This window comes from Pelecanus crispus, chromosome 7, assembly GCF_030463565.1.
Source record: "Pelecanus crispus isolate bPelCri1 chromosome 7, bPelCri1.pri, whole genome shotgun sequence".
NCBI classification, from domain to species: domain Eukaryota; kingdom Metazoa; phylum Chordata; class Aves; order Pelecaniformes; family Pelecanidae; genus Pelecanus; species Pelecanus crispus.
In genome coordinates this window covers 32,171,507-32,189,590 of record NC_134649.1, presented here as the reverse complement: position 1 = coordinate 32,189,590, position 18,084 = coordinate 32,171,507, and the positions used below count along the sequence as shown (strand labels likewise).

Genomic DNA, 18,084 nt, shown 5'->3' with positions numbered 1-18,084 from the left:
CTCTTCCCTGCTATGGAACAAAGTGAAGGTGAACAGGAATCCCAGCCAGAGAGTCACGTGGATAGCAAGAGCAGTGTGAAATCCTTGCCTGGGGGAGCGGCCCATGTCAAACTAGAGATAAAAAAACATGCAGTTACAGATGACTACAAACTATCCAAACGGGTGCTAGGGTTAGGAATCAATGGCAAAGTACTGGAGTGTTTCAACAAGGAGACAGGCCAGAAATGTGCTCTGAAGGTATGTAGGCTTTTTCTTTTTTTCCCTTATTTATGGTTTGGAGGCCAGAGTTCACTTCCAAAGCTCTGTAAAAGCTACTTGTTCTGTTGCTTACATTTCACAGAGTGCTGCGTGAAGAATTTGAGTATGTGGAGACGTTTGCTATTACTTATAACACTGTAGTCCAAACTTGAGTCTTTTCCAGAATATTCTGTGTGAGTTTCCAGAAGAATGTTATTAGCTGTGAAATGCTCATGTTCGTATTTAAAAGACAAAAAAGCGGGGGAGAGAACAGTGTCTTGGTGTGTTCTGTGAGAAAGCTTGCTAGATTTTGAATGAACATATTATGCAATACTTGGGAAGGAAACTATTTTGGATCTTGTGCAATGAAATAGGCCTAAACTGGGAAGTATTTAAATGTTCATTGGTCTTCAGGCTTTCCTCCCTTTGAAGACTTTTCTTAAGGGGCATTTCTAGTTGTTTACTCACTTACTCTCTTTATTTTTGTGATTCATTTACAGAAGGGTATTAGCTGGGAAAGCACTGACTACACCAGTATTGGCAAGTAAGTTTAGTAGATATTTGTGGTGATAAGTACCACTTAAATAAATGGAGCAATAACCATTCATTAGAGACCGTAAAGCTTACCTGCCTTTTGCTCTGCAGCTTTTGAACTTGAAGATTTCCCTGATGCTTTTAAACCACATCGTTAGAAAAAAGCAGCTCAAATGAGAACCAGAATAGTTCTCTATGGTAAGACTGAAAACCAGCCAAAGTAATTGTCATGAGAATTACTTAAGAACATTGCCAAGTCCTTGCTGGTGTTAATCTGATTAGTTGGGATGTCTAAAAGGCTTTCAGGTACCCTTCCTTTTCTTAAACCTCACACTCCATGTTTGCTGACAGAAGGACAAATCTGCTAGTGGTCAGCTGGAAGGTCTGCCAAGGTCTGGATATGGTCTTACTAAGCTAGAACTGCTATCCCCAGCAAAGCCTTTGCACTTTGATAGACTAGAAATATCCGGTAGCTTTGTGTATTGAAGAGATTTTTGATAGAGGAACTAGAAAAGCTTATAATACAATAACATGCTGATGAATTCACATGTTTCCAACACACTCATTTTCTTTATCATGCTGTTTTTTGTATTAGCTTCATGTAGCTGACTCACAGAAGTTTATCATGGGGAAACTGGAGGTTTTGGCAAACAGACTGGAAGTACTGGGGGTTTGTGCCTGCACAGGGGAGTGTCAGGTTTTTACAACTCTGAGATGATCCTTCTGAAGTGCTATCAACATTAATTTCTATACTTAGCATACTGTGATGAAGGATAATAGTTAATACTGAAGCTGTTCTGCTGTTTCTGAAGAGTTGAGCGGCTTTGCTGGTTGTATACCATTCATACTTCAAAGGTTGTGCAGTGATAAGGGCTGGAAGCATTTTAAAATTGAAGTTGCCATTCCAGAGCACAATCCAGTGGCAACAGGTGTGCTCCAGAGCAAATTCTGTAGCTCTGGAATCAAATAGGAAATACATTCCTATGGATACTAGCATCTGTAAAGTATTTTTTTAATTCAGTGCTCAGAGTTGGGGAAGGGGAGAGGAGTGATAAAGTTGCTGTACCCTGACAGAATGTCCTCTGCCTGATGGGGAGGAGGAACCTATAGTAGATCCTCTAATACCAGTTTCTGTTTAGCACTAATTGAGTTGGCTGATTTTTTCAGAACTTTTAAAATATAATAAGGACCAAAGCACACCACCACCACCACCCCCCCCCACGCTTCCCAAACTGGAGTTTTGTCAGTAATGGCTAATATCTCGCTGAAATTACGTTATATATGTGTGTGTCATCCTCCCCCCCTGCCCCAGCTTTGGAATGTGTGCACTTTTCTTCTGAAAGGGACAGAAATATTAAGATGTTTACGAGTTCTCTAGGGAGTTTAAATGGCAGATAATAGTTTGCTGCTTGCGTGTATGTATTTCTCATCGTTATGAGTTTAAGTGCTGAATAAAAAGTTAAATACGCAATTAAGTAAAACTGCCAGCAGTCCAGAGAGAATCTGCTATTCTCTCCAAAGATGGTCTAATGAGAAGATTACCCAACAAGGAATGATAAAAACTGTGGTTGGTTAATTGGCAAGAATAGAAAGATCTTTCCCTAGCCCTGAAGATATTTGCAAGGATGAAAATATTCAGAAGTTTTTCCGTTGTTTCTCATAAAACCTGGGCTACGCAAGTCCCAAACCTGCTCCAGATGAAACTTCAGAGCAAACCATCCAGTCAAAACAGTTATGGAAAAGGGACAAGAAACTTGGAAAAAATGTTCAGAAACAGCTTTAGTGCAGAATTCTCTATGTAGGGACAATAGGGCCTTGGCGTTTCTGCCTTGCTACTGTTCATCCTTCCTAGGTGTGATGGCGGGGTTATCATTCACTTACAGGAATAGAATGTGGAGGCTGATGAAGCTGTCACAGAAAAAAACAACTGGTCTGCCAGGTAAAGAGAAATTTGAAGACTGAATTGCAAGTTGAACGGGAAAAAAGGGATGCTGGACGGATTTTTTTTTTTTCTGGAGGTTGCTTGTGCAGTATCCATTGAGATCTACGTATATTTGTGGACGAATACTTCAGGCGTGAGTATGCTCACTGTAACCTACTCCGGGGAAGGGAAAAACATCACTCCTGCTGCTGAAGATAAAGCGTAATAGTCTGTTCTCCTTCACACCAAACTTGCCCATTAAAGCAGCTTCTGACTTGGCAGATGGCACTGCTTTCTGCCTGCAGGTTTTCTTTTATATGGGAACAAAGCCAGCACAGCCAGGATCTGGGCAGAAATTACTCAACGGAAGGAATTTTAACTGAGGTACTCAAGAGGAAAGGGCTCGAACAGACAGAAACATTCATCCCCAGAGCCATGTGTCAGTCAAGCACTACATACTGTAATTGGGAGGTCCCTGTTGTCATCTTTATTCTGTGTCCATAATTGGAACTAGTTAGTATTTCACTAATCATTTTAGAGTGGGAAAACACAAGACATCCTCTCAGAGATACTGCATGGCTTTGGTTATTTTCCTAAAGTATTATGTGGCTTAGTTTACTCTGCTTGGCATTGTGATTTGCACACACTTTTACAATGTGCTGTCAGCTTTGTTTCTGTTAGATTGAAATGCCACACACATTGCTGTCCTGCTCCAGAAAATCTAATCTGGTTACTCAGATGCATAATGACATTTTGGCTCAACAGCACTGTTTCCAAATAGTGAGAATGCAGTGATTTAGAAAAGTAGAAGCATAAACAAAACTGCTGTGCAGGACTGTGGCCTTCTAGAAGGCAACTATATTTTAGTCTCTCTCTCCCTTGCAAATAGAAAACCTTCTCAGATCTCTTTCCATAGTTGATCTAGAAATAGCAGTCAAGTGAAGTCTAGTCACTCTTCTATTTTTATCTCCTCTTTGCCAGCCTGCCCCCTTCTGTTCACTTTACCTTTTGGGGCTAAAATTTAACCTCCACTCCTTTAACACTGTCATCAGCCTGAGCGTTCTCTGCTGGTTTTCACACTCCTCTCTGGTTTTAGGGAGAGGAGGAGACCAAAATAGCTGACTACCTGAGAGGATAAATGTGGACTCCTGGGACTTGCCTCCCATTAAAAAAAACCCAACGTGCAGTTCCTTGTTCTTTCTTTTTCCCTCACTCTTTTTTTTTTATTTTGGCACTAATTCCTGCTAAGTGGTGTCAAAATAATATTTCAATGGATTTGATGACCTACTTTATTTTTGTGAAAGATGGTAGAAAGGGCTCAGACAGAGTTGGGATCAAGAAAAGAGAGCTAGAGAGCATTTTGCTGGGGTATTGGGACTTCTCTGCATCTGCAGCTTCAGGATTTTGGTGTGGATGATTCAGGATGTAAAAACAGTGTTACATGTCATTGGCATACTATTCACCTTCAGTAAACAGATGTTGCGACTTTCTAGGAGAGGAAAAGGAAGCACAATTCAGGCATAGCAGCAAAACAAAGACCGTTGGAACTTCAGGAAAATGAAGTACATTGGTTCTGAGTGTATTAGTACTTTTGATATGAAAGCTCTCCTGAATGACAGTATAGCAGTTGTAAAGTGCTTCTCCCCTAAGCACTGTGCATGTCGCCGTATACTGCGTCTGCCTTCCGGTCATCTGAGACTTCTAGGTTAAGGTGGAGTATGTATCAATGGACCCGCTAGTTCATAGGTCTTATCCTCTACAATAAGTAATGAGTTAAGCCATGACCCTGCCTCATGGAAAATGTCCTGTGCTGTGAAGTGCCAACAATACAGTGTACATAACTTGCTGATTTGAAGACAAATAGGTGAAACCTGAATGTTAAATAAAGCAAAGAGCAAACACAAAAATGAACAGGCTCCTTGCCTTTTAGATTTAAGGAACTTTTGGTGAATGATATAAATGGTAATCATAGAGTAGGAGGCTCTACTGTTATCTGTAAGAGTATTAGCATTACTTTGTGCTCAGGAGGAAGGAAAGAAGGTAATGGAGAAAGAAATTTTGAAAAAAAAAAAAAAAAAAATTCCCAAAATGGTTCTTGGAAACCACACATGGGATTATATAGAGAATGTTGTTCTGCTTTCCAAAGTGGAGTTGCTGTGGAGAAAGATAGTCATTCTGCATCACCTTAATTTAGTTTCTGCCTCTCGCTCAATTTAATGTTTCTGATTATGTTAAATAATACTGCATCACCTAAGCTAATTGCTGGATAGTCAGTCCAAAGTATTTGTTTTGCAAGTTATCGAAATAGCTGATACTTTTAAAATACCTTGTTTATTGCCTGAAATAAGACGATGATCAAGGAAGAGAATACAGCAGTGGAGAAAGCAATGCATACAGTGAAAGCGAAGGTTATTTTAGGCTGATGATTGATTGTAGAATAGGAAATGTTAACAAGCTTCTTAGATGCTATAGATTGCATTTTTAGAAGAGAAGAAAATTATGCCAGATTAGGAATGAAACATTTCAATATTTTTAGAATAAGGAAGAATAATGTTGTACTAAGCTAGAACTCTGGTGGGAATTCAGGGGAGCCAAGTGTAATCGTTGGTTAGGTTTTGTGCAGGATGAAGGAGCTCTTGCTTTACTGGAGCAATTGCATGTTTCAGGAGGAAATTAGCGCTTTCTAGTGAAGGATTCTGTAGTTCCTTCTTACCTACCATGTTTCCTGCAACCTATTTATACTGGTTTATCTCATGCTACAGTAAATTCAGTGTCAGTAACACAGCTGAGTATGAGTAATAAACTCCAGGAGCTATGTGTTGTAGATCAAAGCCAGATACAGCATAGAATGAATATGAGTTCAGAAAAGTTCTAGTTAAATGGCAGCCCCCAGTGTATGGAGGAGTACCTAAAATACGGATGGCATGAGATTGGTCCTTGATTTTTATCCTTCAGCGCCAATCTTGGTAAGTATTACGTAAATATGCGTAAAATACCTAAAATAACATGCAGTTGATTAAAAAGTGGGTCGTTTCTACTGCTATAAGAATTGTTTTTAAACCAGTGAGTCATTCAAGACCCGAGTCTTTCAGCACTTTGTATGTATTTGGGCCAGAATGGCACCTTCCAGAGTGTCAACTGGACTAGTTAATTTGAAAAAGATGGACGTTATCAATTTACTTTGAAGATCTGACATTCTTGACCTTATTTGAAATACAGCAAATAATTTAAAACCAAACAACCAACCAAAACAAAAAGATGGGCTTGGTCTGAAATAATAAAACTCTGTTGTAGTACATTCTTACTAGGTTCAATGGCAGTTTATTAAGCCTATAAAGTGCAAACAGAAAGGCAAATGCTCTAAACTATTAAGTGATCTTGAAAGAACAAAACTATGTTGATGCAACTTTGCACCTTCTGTGTTCTCTTCCAGTCTGCTAGCAAGCTGGCACAAGTTATACCCTGACTTGTGTAGCAGCAAAGCTCAGGAAGATCAAGGTGTGTTCCCCTGCCTTCACCCAGGTTCAAAGATCTGAGAAAGTATTATAGATAAGTGTCTTATTTCAACTGTGAGGAAGGTGCTTAAAGGGAGAGCCTGTGTATGTATTGGTCAGGCACGATTAATCACTTGACACCCTCTTTAGACTAGAAGACCCTTCCCTTTGTCTCTCCCACCTCCCTTTACAGCCTAAATCCTCCTATTCCATTTAACTAAAGTAAAACCTCGCTGATTAATGCTAGCTGGGAGTCTCATTACAGATAACTGGATTTTGCAAATCATCTTTAGTGCAAGGGAACAATAAGCAAGAATTTTAAAGTTCATTTACAAGACAAGTGTACTTCAGCCTCATTTACTTACAGTAATACCATCTAGAGAGATGCCTAGACTGGAAAAACCTGATAACATCTTTTATAACTTGGGAAGAATCAAGGCCACACCTGAACGTCACGGCTCACACACATCTTTTTTTCCTTAGTATATGTTTCTCTGTCTGTGGTGGCACCCTCTGTAAGAGCAGCCTAGTCTGAGAATAAATGACTTCTCATGATAACTTGCTGCCAGTTAAGTCTCAACAGAAGAAAAAGATTATCTGCATGCTGTGATAAATTCACGGGAAGCATAGAGAAGGAAGATGTCACTGTCATTGGGGGCAAGAGCCAACATGAACTTGAGAAAGTTAATAGATTAATCTCTTGCATATAAAGACTGTTTTGTGTTAATCTCTTAGCTGTATACAGTGATTTTTTTTCCTAAAAAAAATGCAATCATTGATTTATTTACATAATCATATGCAACATGATAATTTCAGCCTCAAATGAAGCTGTGATCCTGCAAAACAAGAAGTGCTAGTGACTACTTGGATCTGCTAGAGATTTTCTTATTTCTCTCAGTTTTAATATGCCTGTCAGAGTTCAAGGAGCATCTGGACAATACTCTTAGTCATATGATTTAGTTTTAGGTAGTCCTGTGAGGAGCAGGGAGTTGGACTCGATGATCCTTATGGGGCCCTTCCAACTTGATATATTCTATGATTCTATCCCATTTCTCATATGATGTGCATGTGTTTCCTTGTTACGGAATTTTTTCCATGTTAAATATGTCTTTAGAATGCCAGACTTTAGGATCGTGTGTAATATTCCAATAGCAACGGTATAGCTGTCTGTGTAGCTATCCTCATTTCCTTGGGTACAGTGGAGTTGTTTGAACTGTTTGTGCTGTGGCTCTTACATTGTAAGAAGACGTGGTGACATTCATGAAAAGGAGAGTGGCAGAGATGTGGCCAGTGTTGAGGTGGAGAGTAGATGACCTGTTTATGTAATTGGAAAACCGTGAGAACTTCTTTCCATCATCACCAGTGAAAGCTGGTGGTGCAGTCTGTCTGGATTAGAGTGTATGAACTGTGTGTATTGTGGTATTTTACACAGGCTTCCTAAGTACTTAAGATGATTCAAAGCTCTGTAATTGAGATTAAGCTATAACGCTCCAGCATTTTAATACCTCAGGAGTGAAAGGGGAGAGAATTCTTGCTCAGCATGTAAATCATGCGTGGCCTCCTAGTTCCTGATTCTTTGTAATATATGGCATTTTGCACTGAAGCTTTCATGGCCTTTTTTAAGAGAAAAAGCAAATAATAAATGTGTGTAAAATTAATTTTTCTTCCAGAAAAGTTTGCTTGCTGAACTTAAAATAACAAAACAAACCACCCTGAATGTGCCATCTTTACAAGTAATTTCAGATGTTCTGGCTAAGGAGCCAGTCTTATTAAAGCTGCAGTGTTCACAGATCTTAAGTCTTGCCAGTTCAAACTCTGGCTCTCTGGCTCTTCTCCATGGCCTTTTTCCCAGGATTCCCCCCCCCCCCCCCCCCCCCCCCCCCCCCGCCCCTTGAATACTCTCTTAAGTACGCTGGCATTCCAAGTAACAGGGCCTAAGGCAGCTCCTGGGATCTGAGTCAGCTAGGGCTGAGGACAGACTTATTAAGCCCATTGTAAGGGGAAAGCTCAGAAAAACTTCTGAGTTTGTTTGTTTTTTTGGATGGCACTTCTAAAATATATAAACTGTTTGGAAACGGTAGGGGTTGGAGTGACTCATGCTCTTCATCCACTGAACTTTCTTGTGTGGTGAAATTTTGGCTGGGGCGAGGAGTTTGCCTAGGTGTGAATCAGCTGTAAGCCCTTATGAAAGCACTTGAGTAGTGATTTGTAACTGCAGTTGGTTTCTATTATCCTGTGGGGTTGATTTGATTTTTGGTTTTGTTTTCAAAGGAGAGAAGTTAAAAACTGGATAGGGAGCAGCCGCCTCGCACACCTGTGTTCTGCGTGGGACTCCTGTGTACCCCTTAGCATCACATCTACCTTGTATTTCAGGGATGAAGAGTCCTTAAAGTGCCATTTGCAGTGCCACAGGGCCTGGCATTTGCTACTGCCATAGCTGTAGCTCTGATGAGAAATACTATCCTTTACTTGCTTCACTTTTAACCAAAAATGTATTTATTTATTTTTCTTGTAAAGGATTAATTTATCTTGGGGCCTTATTCCATTTTCCCACATGTTGCTTTTAGTCAATGTGGCTTTGTCAAAAGCAGTCTGGTTTCCACAGCAACGGAGTTGTTAACACCAAAGATTCAGTGCTCAAAGGTAGGGAGGGGAGGGGGCTGCATTTTCTGGCTCAGCTGCCTCACCACGGTAGAGGCCCTTGCTACAGCCATGCTACAGTACAACGTCTCCATTGTCTTTATGAAGAGTAAAAGCCTTTCATTTTGTTCTACTCTTCCCTTTCCAATCAATTTACAGTCAAAATTTGACACTTGGGAGGGTGACGAGGCTTGATGGTTCCTTGATGCTTAGAAGCTTCCTGTTCTTTCAAGCCCTGTGTTCTGAAGGGCGCTGCTCTGTCATCTGCTTTTTGCAGAGTTTAATAGCACTTGCATACATGCAAAACCTGTAGCAGTAGATTTGTTATAAAGGAGAGTAGAGCGCTACTCTTTTTGAACCATGTTCAATGTCTGCTTATGAATGATAGCATGAAAAATGATCAGTCCTTTTACCTTGCCCAGTAATGTGAAACTTGCTCCAATTAAACCTGCTTGGATGGGTTTTCTGAGGCACCCATCCTCTTAGGGTGGGAACTAAGCCTTGCTTCTACTGACCTTGGAAAATTTCATTGTTTAAAAGTATTTTCTGAAACATAGTTAACCTGTGAAATTCATTGCCTCAGGAGCTTAGTGGTAGTGATGCTGTGAAGAACTTGAGAGAAAACAGCGCTTCTCTGAGTATTGCAAATGTGAAGAACCACCCTGTATTTTCAATATACTGTATAAATTTGGCTGTGGTCTTCTAGATCCTGTTGTTACAACTTATAATTACAAAACTGTCAGGATAAGTAATGAAACTTTGAGCTTCAGAAGGCATCTTATTGCTTCTCTTGTGGTAAGCGTATTGCTGCTGCAGGTGTAAATATCCTCCTGTCCAAGGAGAAGGAGGTAGAGTTTTGGTCTCAGCTTTGTAGATGGCTGTAGCTCTGGGTAATGTCCATCACTTGCATAATAGTTTCATGTAAGGGTGTGACTTCCTGGACAAGTTGTTCTTGTCTAAAGTAGGGTGTAAACATAAAGTGAAATAGATTTTTCACAACAGCTGTTCATATTTAGATCCTCCCCCCACCCCGCCCCCGCTTATGGAGGGGAGGTCAGGAAACCACTTTTACCAGACACGGCCCATGCAAATGCAAACAATGTAATGTTGTTGAAACTTCTTTTCGGGCATGTTCTACTGCTTATTTTCACCTTTAATAGAAATTATGGTAAAAAACAACTGCTGAAGACAGTTAAAACCAGAAGCTGAAACTTCAGAGAAATGGGAAGTTAATGCTTTAAACTGTCTCAAATACATGATGAAATCATGTATCCAAATGCAGATGTGGTTTTAATGCAATTTTTTGTATGCCTATTAATGACTTTTAAAGACTGAGCTTTGTATCTGCAACTTAGAATAGAATAGCAACCTGCTTTTGATAGCTGGTTGTATTCTCACTGTTTATTTCTGTCACTTTCTTAACAAGTATCTGGCTCTGTGTTGGAAGTTTATGGTATACAAGTCATTCTTACAAAGGGCAAAATCTCTGGAAGGCAGTGTCTTGTCTACTGGAATTAGGTGTTTTGCCAGGTTTAGTTGGGTGGTTTTTCAGTTTGTTTTCTTTGTTTGGAAACCTACACAGTAGCATCTCGCAGGATTTCCGGCACCAGAGTGCAGGGAAGCAGGCTGACAAAGTGAGAGTGGTGGATGAGGAAAGGTCAATTAATTTAGAAATGGTCTCAGTTCTGGTGGATTGGTATCAAGTGGAATTTTCCTCCAGTCTCTCAGCTCTGTAATAGCTTTTTCCTGTTGCTGAGATGCTGTGATTAATGGCCTCTTGAGGGTGGAGGGAGTGTGAGAGTGACTTTTAGTTCCAGTTGCATTTCAGAAACCCTGATTGCTGGGCACGCCTCTATTTTGGCAGGTGAGTGTGACTGCCTTGACTTGGGCTGGGGATTCTATGCCTGTTATGGTTGAAAAATAGGATATGACACTCAAGATCTACAAAAACTAACCTCTCACTGCAGTAGGGAGGAGGAGAAAACAGCAATGTATATTATTGATAAAAGGCTTTATACAAGAGCAATTAATTCTGAGTCTTTCCCACCTCTCTGCTGTCTGAATCACTGTTGTGGAGGTGTAAGGGAGGGTGAATGACTGCAATGTTGTGTGTTTGTGCACAAAAGCCAAGTCTCACAGGGGAAATATGGAGAAAGTTCTCAAAAGTGTTGGTTCAATAAAACATCCACACAGCAATAATAATTTTTTGTTAAATCAAAATACCCCAAACTGGTTCTTGGTGTCTGTGACAGTCTTGATTTTTTGGCAATATGAGCTAATAACTGTGTAGGACTGTTTAATTTAAAAACTAAAGCAGGAGTTTGCCTGCATCCTACAAGCAAAGGATCATGTTTCACAGGAGGGCAGTTCTGGGGAAGGGGAATGGTTTGAGCTCAGAGCCCAGGTAGAGTCAGTGTGTGAAAGGGCTGTGTGGCAGTCCTCTAAGGGTAGGATGGGAAAGCATCCATGACACTGCTGAATGTGAAGTTTCTCACATGTCATCTTTCCCATCTATCCCAAGCATCAGAGGTCGTGGGGAGATTGGTGTTCTCTGGTTTTGTTCATGTAAACCTTCTAAGTTCAAACATCTGAGCCTGTTCAGTGTGCTATGACTTTGCATTGTGTGCTGAACAACCATTTCCTAACGCAAGTCATGTGTGTTCCAGATATGATTTCTTCATCTCTCTTTCTTGAGGATGCTCTGACTCGGCAGACCAAAATGGTCATTTCTGTCTTTTAAAATGGATCTACTGACCTGCATTTGAGCAAGTTTAAAATAGGGATGACTTGGTGGGGGAAGGTATTGTTAATATCACTGCTAGTCAGCAACTTCTCGTGTGCACAACACACCACCTACGTCACTAAGGAACACTGCACTGTTTTATATTGACAATGAATAACACTAATGTGTTCCATCTTCACTTGGTTTCCTGCTGCGTAGGGGATTACCAGTGGACAACTGCATGTCGTTACTCCCTACTTTATGTGCACAAGAGCATTAAATGCTTAATCTCTTTGGTTGAGATTAACATTGTTAATATATTATTAATATGAATCAAGGTTCTGTTTTATGATTGCTTCTTATTACCCAAAGGTTCCTCTCCTTCTCTGAAGGATGATATCTTTCAAAGCTCCCTAGTACATCAGGTTTTTTTATAAAACAGTTCACCAGAGTAGAGCTCTCTCAATTTCAACTACTTAACTTGAAACAATTCAAAGGAGGAATTACTTTTCTAATGTGGTGACCCTACTGAGAAATCAGGCTGCATTGAGTTGTCTTAAGCTGTCTGTTCAAGCCTTCAAATAATACTTAAACTTTAATTAAAAAATAAATTAATTTTAATCAAGATAACTTACACTTTCATACCACATTTAATCTAAATCTGCAAATTATTCATCTAAATACCTTATAACTTTGGACTGTAGTCAAATCTTTAGATTCCTATGCACATTTTGTTGCACGATCATACAGAAATCTTGGGTGATGTTTTGCACTTCAGATTGCATCTATATAGTGATTGGTGTCCCTGCTACAAAACTTGTGGGGATTTTCTTTTCTATTTGCTTTTTAAAAATGGGTTAATTACAGAATTTTCCTAAATAAATAAATAGAATCCTATGCAGATTCTGAGCTGTGTGTTAGTGTGTATTGGTCACTAATTACTGCCACTGAGACATGAGGAGTAATGATCTTTTTTTCCAGTTCAGTATGACGGATTACCATTAATCGTTTGTAGCTGACTGCTTGTTCTGTAGGGAATATTTCTAGGGAGCCCAAAATCAGTATTCCTGGGACCTCTGACATCCTCCTCCATGCTTGGGAGAACTTCGTCTGCAAATACTTGTGGTTTTGTGCTTTCAGTCAGTTTATTCCATGCTTTTTAACTTTTTTCTTCTGTGTAATCAGGGCAGAAGTTGATTCCCTTCTCTTCCACCCCCACCCTTTTCCTGCTATTCATTCCCTGGAAGGATTACATTTTAACTGCTAAATGTCAGTAAATGTCAATTTTTCCTTCCACCCCAAAACTTCCATTTGATTATTAAAAATTATATGAGGGAAAAGTAATCTGTGAGACATCACTCTTCGCAATTTTTCCCTTTTTATTCTCTCAGGTCCATTTAGCATTCAATAAATAGAAACTGTACTTCGGAAGTATGATTAAATTTACTGTTAATCTTTTTCCAAACTACTATATTTGGAGTTTTCAGTATCAAATTTTTCATTTAATAAGGCATACATTGAAGAAGAAAAAAATAAAATTGCTTTAAAAATAAGTTTCTGCATTTGAATTTTTCCTGAGGCCAGGTAGAAGTATATTATCTCTCTACTCTGCTTTTTCTTTACAGTTGATATGCTGCCCAATTAGTTAGTTTTTAACTATTCCTAATTTTTTTTTTTTACTAGTTCTATAGAAATGTGAGCTCTGGTATATTATTTGCATGTTTCCTGTCTTCTGAAATCATAGAGCTTGTTAGCTCAAAATAAAATACATTGTTTTGCCCTTTTTGTATGTTTGTACGTATCTTTGTGTGAGAACATGAGACCCAAAATTTATATTATTTTAAAAAAGGGGAACAAATAAATATTAATTACTGGGAACTGTAGCCCCCTAGAAGCTTGTTAGCAACCACAAATATACAACAAAATCAAACTGGTAGGATGAGTCACTAAAACAAAAAATTAGATTCCTTTCTGCCTTTTTCCTGAAAAGTCTGTTGGAGTTTGGCTTGAATTAGGAATTCAGTTTTGGCCTTACATTTGTTTTCTCACTCACTGTGAAAATAGAAGTCAGTAAGCATTGCCATTTTTAGGAAATACTCAGGCTTCCGTACATAATATAAATCAAGGATATAGGAAAAAGTAGTCCCAAAATACATGGCATGCTACTTCTGCAGTTCAGCATAACTGTACTGCATTTATACTTCTCATGACCCTACAGTAACCCAAGTTTCTGCGATTTAACACCAGGCCCATGAGGTCTATGTTCCAATTTCAACATTTACATTTTCCTGTCTATCCACACAGGATTATAATTTACATCTTAAAATCTGTCAAATGTGTGAGGAGAAAAATTTGGATATATAAGGATTTTACTCAGCAGAATATACCAAAGTTTACCTAGTTATTTTGTTTAAGCACTCCTATGGGAGACTTGGAGAAGCTATGAGGCATATTTACCCAGTACTTCTACTGTTTGGCCAAAGTACTTTTCACATGCAACTGTTACTTTTATGTGCGATTTTTAAAAGGCTTGGAGAGCACTGGCGAAGCATCCTCTGTGCATGCTTCCTGCTAGGCTGTATTACAAGTTACATGTGTTGTGCTGCACAGCATGGCTGCCTACCTGCCTACAGAGCTGTTCCAGAGTAAATAGCACAGTCACTGCTCCCAGAATGACTCCCTGTGAAGGACAGGCTGTGATTACACGAGAACAAGGGAGTATTCTGGGATTTGTGTTCTTCCAATGCACATGCTCTCCGCTGATCTGAGTTTTCCTTAATACGTTGTCAGGTAGGTCTTCCAGGATGGCATCTCCCCTGTCACCTCCCAAATGGCTTCTCTGGTGAGGTGACCCAGGTACCAGAGTGGGAGCAGGTAAGTTGATGAGGATGATATGATATGATTATCCCACGGATGTGCCCTACTCAGGCTCTTAGTGTGAGGGCTGTAACGTGAAATTGAATACAGGTATCAAAGACTGTAGCCTCCTGTAACATGAAGTTACAGCATCTCATTCTGTGCTAGCAGTAACGATTTATATAGTGTCTGTAGCTAGCTGATTGAAAACATGAGCCAACTGTTAGCACTGCCTTCCAGGAAGCTTGGCTGCTCCAAGAGCTGCTTCTACACATTGTACATCAGCCTGTTTACCTTTTTCTTGCTGTTGCTGCTGAATTGGGGTGTCTCTGCTGGAGCAAGAGACATAAGTGTCATAAAAAGCCTAGCATAGAATTGGCCAAATACTCTCAGACTTCTTTAGCTTGACTACGTTTATTTAAAATTCTCTTCTATTCTTAAAATGTAATTTGTTGTTAATTGCCCCAAAAGTAAGGAAGCATGAAATAAATATCTTCTAACTTCACCCATGTTATTGTTAGTTTGAAATGGGAGAATAGGAGGCAGCAAATTACTTATCTGTAGACTTCGTATGACAAAGAAATAAGGCATGTGAATGATCTAGTGTTGCCCAGTAGAACTGAGGAAAATAAAAACAACTAATAAGTATACTGGGATTGAAAGACAGAGAGATAATGACCATTGCTGAAAGAGGAGAGCAATCAGATAAATGAGTCTAAGAATTATTGATTTTAATTAAAATACACCAAAATCAGAGTGGTAGAAAATTATGTATTTTTTAAAAAGCAATGTAGTGGCACAATTTTGTGCAATATAACAGTGAAATAAAGATAATGCTTAGTTTGGATTATTGGATTGGGCAGGCATTAATAAAGTTAGAAAGTCTTTTATTCAACTCTTTGTTTCTTTACTACACCCATCTTCCTAGAAAAATTAGACTGAATTTGAACAAAGCAAATGAAGAAGTTTACAGTAAATGGTGCTGAGGGTTGCAAGTCATTGATTCCTCTGTTTTTGTAAGTTATTTTCAAGCAGAAGTAAAAGGTACAGAATAATAACAGAGTAAAGTAATCAATATAATGTTGCAAAATCAAAATGAAGTAGAAGGCATGTAGCTCTCCAGAAGATGGGAGAAATAGGCAGAAGTAAAATATTGAGAATGATACTTGAGTACAAGTTTATTTCTTTTGGGGATGAATTAATGACGGCACAGCAGCATTTTAAAAAGTTAAAGAACTTTCTATGCAGCTGCACTTGGAGACCCTCAGTTACATTTGGTGCGTCAAGGTTCATGATTTGCTACAGTAGTGCTGGTGTTGGAACTAGTTAACATGTGGACGGAACTACCATCTGCACCCTGCAAATTTCAGCATCAAGTGACAGATACCGCCTATCAAGAAAGACAGGGAAATAGCAACTATCTGAATTGTTCCAAGAGTAGATCGTTCTGGATAATGGGTGTTTGCAAGGGTGAGCAATGATGAAAGCTGAATATATATGGTTTGAAGGCAGCATCAGGAAAAGGCATCAGATAAAATACTGATTACTTTTCTGATGTAATTAGCTTCTCGGGCAGTATCACAGTTAATTGTGGAAAGAAACAAAAATAACTGCCAAAGTCATTGTCCTTGCTCAGGCAAAATATCTGTTAAGTTAAGAGAGCACTTTATCTTGGTGAAGACATCAGGACTGTGACTAATGTGATAAATCTCGTGTAAAAAGAAAAAAGTAGACGTCAGGAAAAATGATGATACTGTGAGGTCAATGCTGTGAGTGCTCTTACCAGGGAACTCTACTGTGCCTCTGGAAAGATGCAGAATTGGGCTGGATAAAGCGCTTGCCTGTAGGCAGGGCTCATAGCTTAGCTTCCTGGTGGGATTGCCTTGCTCTACATGGCCTCTCTCATCTTAATATTCTGACAGACTTGAAGGATGGTATTCCCTGTGCTGACCAGAAATAGTTTGCAAGAGTTGTTCTGGCAGAAATTTTTCAACCATTTCCAGTAATAAGACTAGAGGAAATAATTGTTTTGCCTACATAAAATACACATTAATTTTCTAGTGATTTGCCTGTTACTTGGATTTGAAGTTTATTGAGGGCTCAGTTTTGTTCTAGGAGTGTCTTGCCCTGTCACCCTTAAAATCATCCCAAGTTCAGCCAAATTCTAAATCTTTAATGATCAATAGAGATGTGTTCAGTTTTAACAGCTGATTTTCCCAAAGGTGCATTTGTGCTGGGCATGCTGCGGACTACAGCACAGCAAGTATTTTCCAGGGATTGAATCCCTGTGCTCCTGAAATCTGTCCCGACTCTGGACACAGGTACTAAGAGAAGCAATCTCTAGTCTGGCCTTTGACTCTCCCAGTGTCCCCAAAAGCACAGAGGAACAGAGATCTGCTGGGTACCAGCAGAGAGAATGGGGAGCAGAGAAACTGGGACCTGGAGGTGATAGAGAATGAGATCTGCTGAGGAGGCGTAGCTGAAGGAGCAGGCAGGGTGCAGAGACAGGAGCAATAAGATGATGGATGGGTCGCAGAGGGTCAAGGCCAAATTTGGATGAGAGGAAGACACAGGGAGCCGAGGGGTGCAGAATGGGGAGGGGTAAAAAAAGTAGCTGGAGTCTTGGAGGTAGAGAAGCAGACCACAGGAACCAAGGAAGAGCTGACCAAGTAAGGGCTCTGGTACTAGTTTCAAGGGGTGTGAAAAGAACTCATTGGGTGAGTGGTGGACTTGGTAATGTTAGGTTAACGGTTGGACTGGATGATCTTAAAGGTCTTTTCCAACCTAAACAGTTCTATGAGGCTCGGTAGGGTTTTTTGCAGAAGATAAATAGAAAGCTGCCTAGCATAGTGCTCACCCCTCCAGGCAGGACTGCATCCCAGAATCTCTTAGTTTCCTGGTTTCTCTCCAGTCATCAAGTAGCTGTAAAACTCATTGGTATAAAATGTTTTACACCCTCTGGTTTATGCACAGTTGTTACATTCTGTTACTGTCATTAGCTACTTTTTTAGCTAACAGGCAGAGGTCTGCGCAGTCGATAGGTGAGCTTTAGCTCTGCAGAGAAGTCATGAGGGATATCAGTATGAAGATGTATAAGGGGATTTGTTATTTTCAGGGTTATTTTGCTGTTACTTTAAAAAAAACAACAAAAAAAACCCCACCAAAAATAACACGCCACAAAAACTAGACAATCTCTTTCACATTCACGAAGCTCCTTCTTAAAGTAGCAGTTTTGGGTTGGGAAACAGCATTCAGATGTAGTAAATGTCAGTATCCATGCTATGTATATACTTTGACTATCTTGCACTCTGTATTTTCTACCACACTTCAGCCTTTTTCAGTGCACAGACAAAATTATTAGATTGGTTTCAATAACGGGTTTCATTGTCGTTGTTCAGCATATGGACAAGGCTTCTTTACTTCAGGTTATTTTAGACCTACTCTGAAAATAGAGGTTTTTCGTTTCCTCCTGGTTGTGCTTTGTGGTGTTTTCACTATAATGGCTGGATCACTGTTATTTTCACAACATTGCTTTAAGATAAGTTTGTATCTTCACATATAGGGAGCAGAGAAATAGGGTAGACTTCTAAGAGTAGAAGTGTCCACTGAATTTTGGGACCTCAGTCTGAAATATCTCGGATGAGGGTGGCTTGGTTTTCGGACCACCTCCCCCCCACCCC

The 18,084-nt window shown here is 39.7% G+C and overlaps 1 protein-coding gene across 2 annotated transcripts in view; it reads left to right on the top strand.

Moving 5' to 3' along the window:
- The window catches only part of MAPKAPK3 (MAPK activated protein kinase 3), a 49,035-nt gene continuing 30,951 nt past the window's right edge, over nt 1-18,084 (top strand). For both annotated transcript variants that reach the window (XM_075713976.1, XM_075713977.1), the window contains exon 1: nt 1-237. In XM_075713976.1, coding sequence (XP_075570091.1) covers nt 13-237 — 225 coding nt within the window. In that variant the 5' untranslated portion in view covers nt 1-12. The remainder of the gene's footprint in view (nt 238-18,084) is intronic.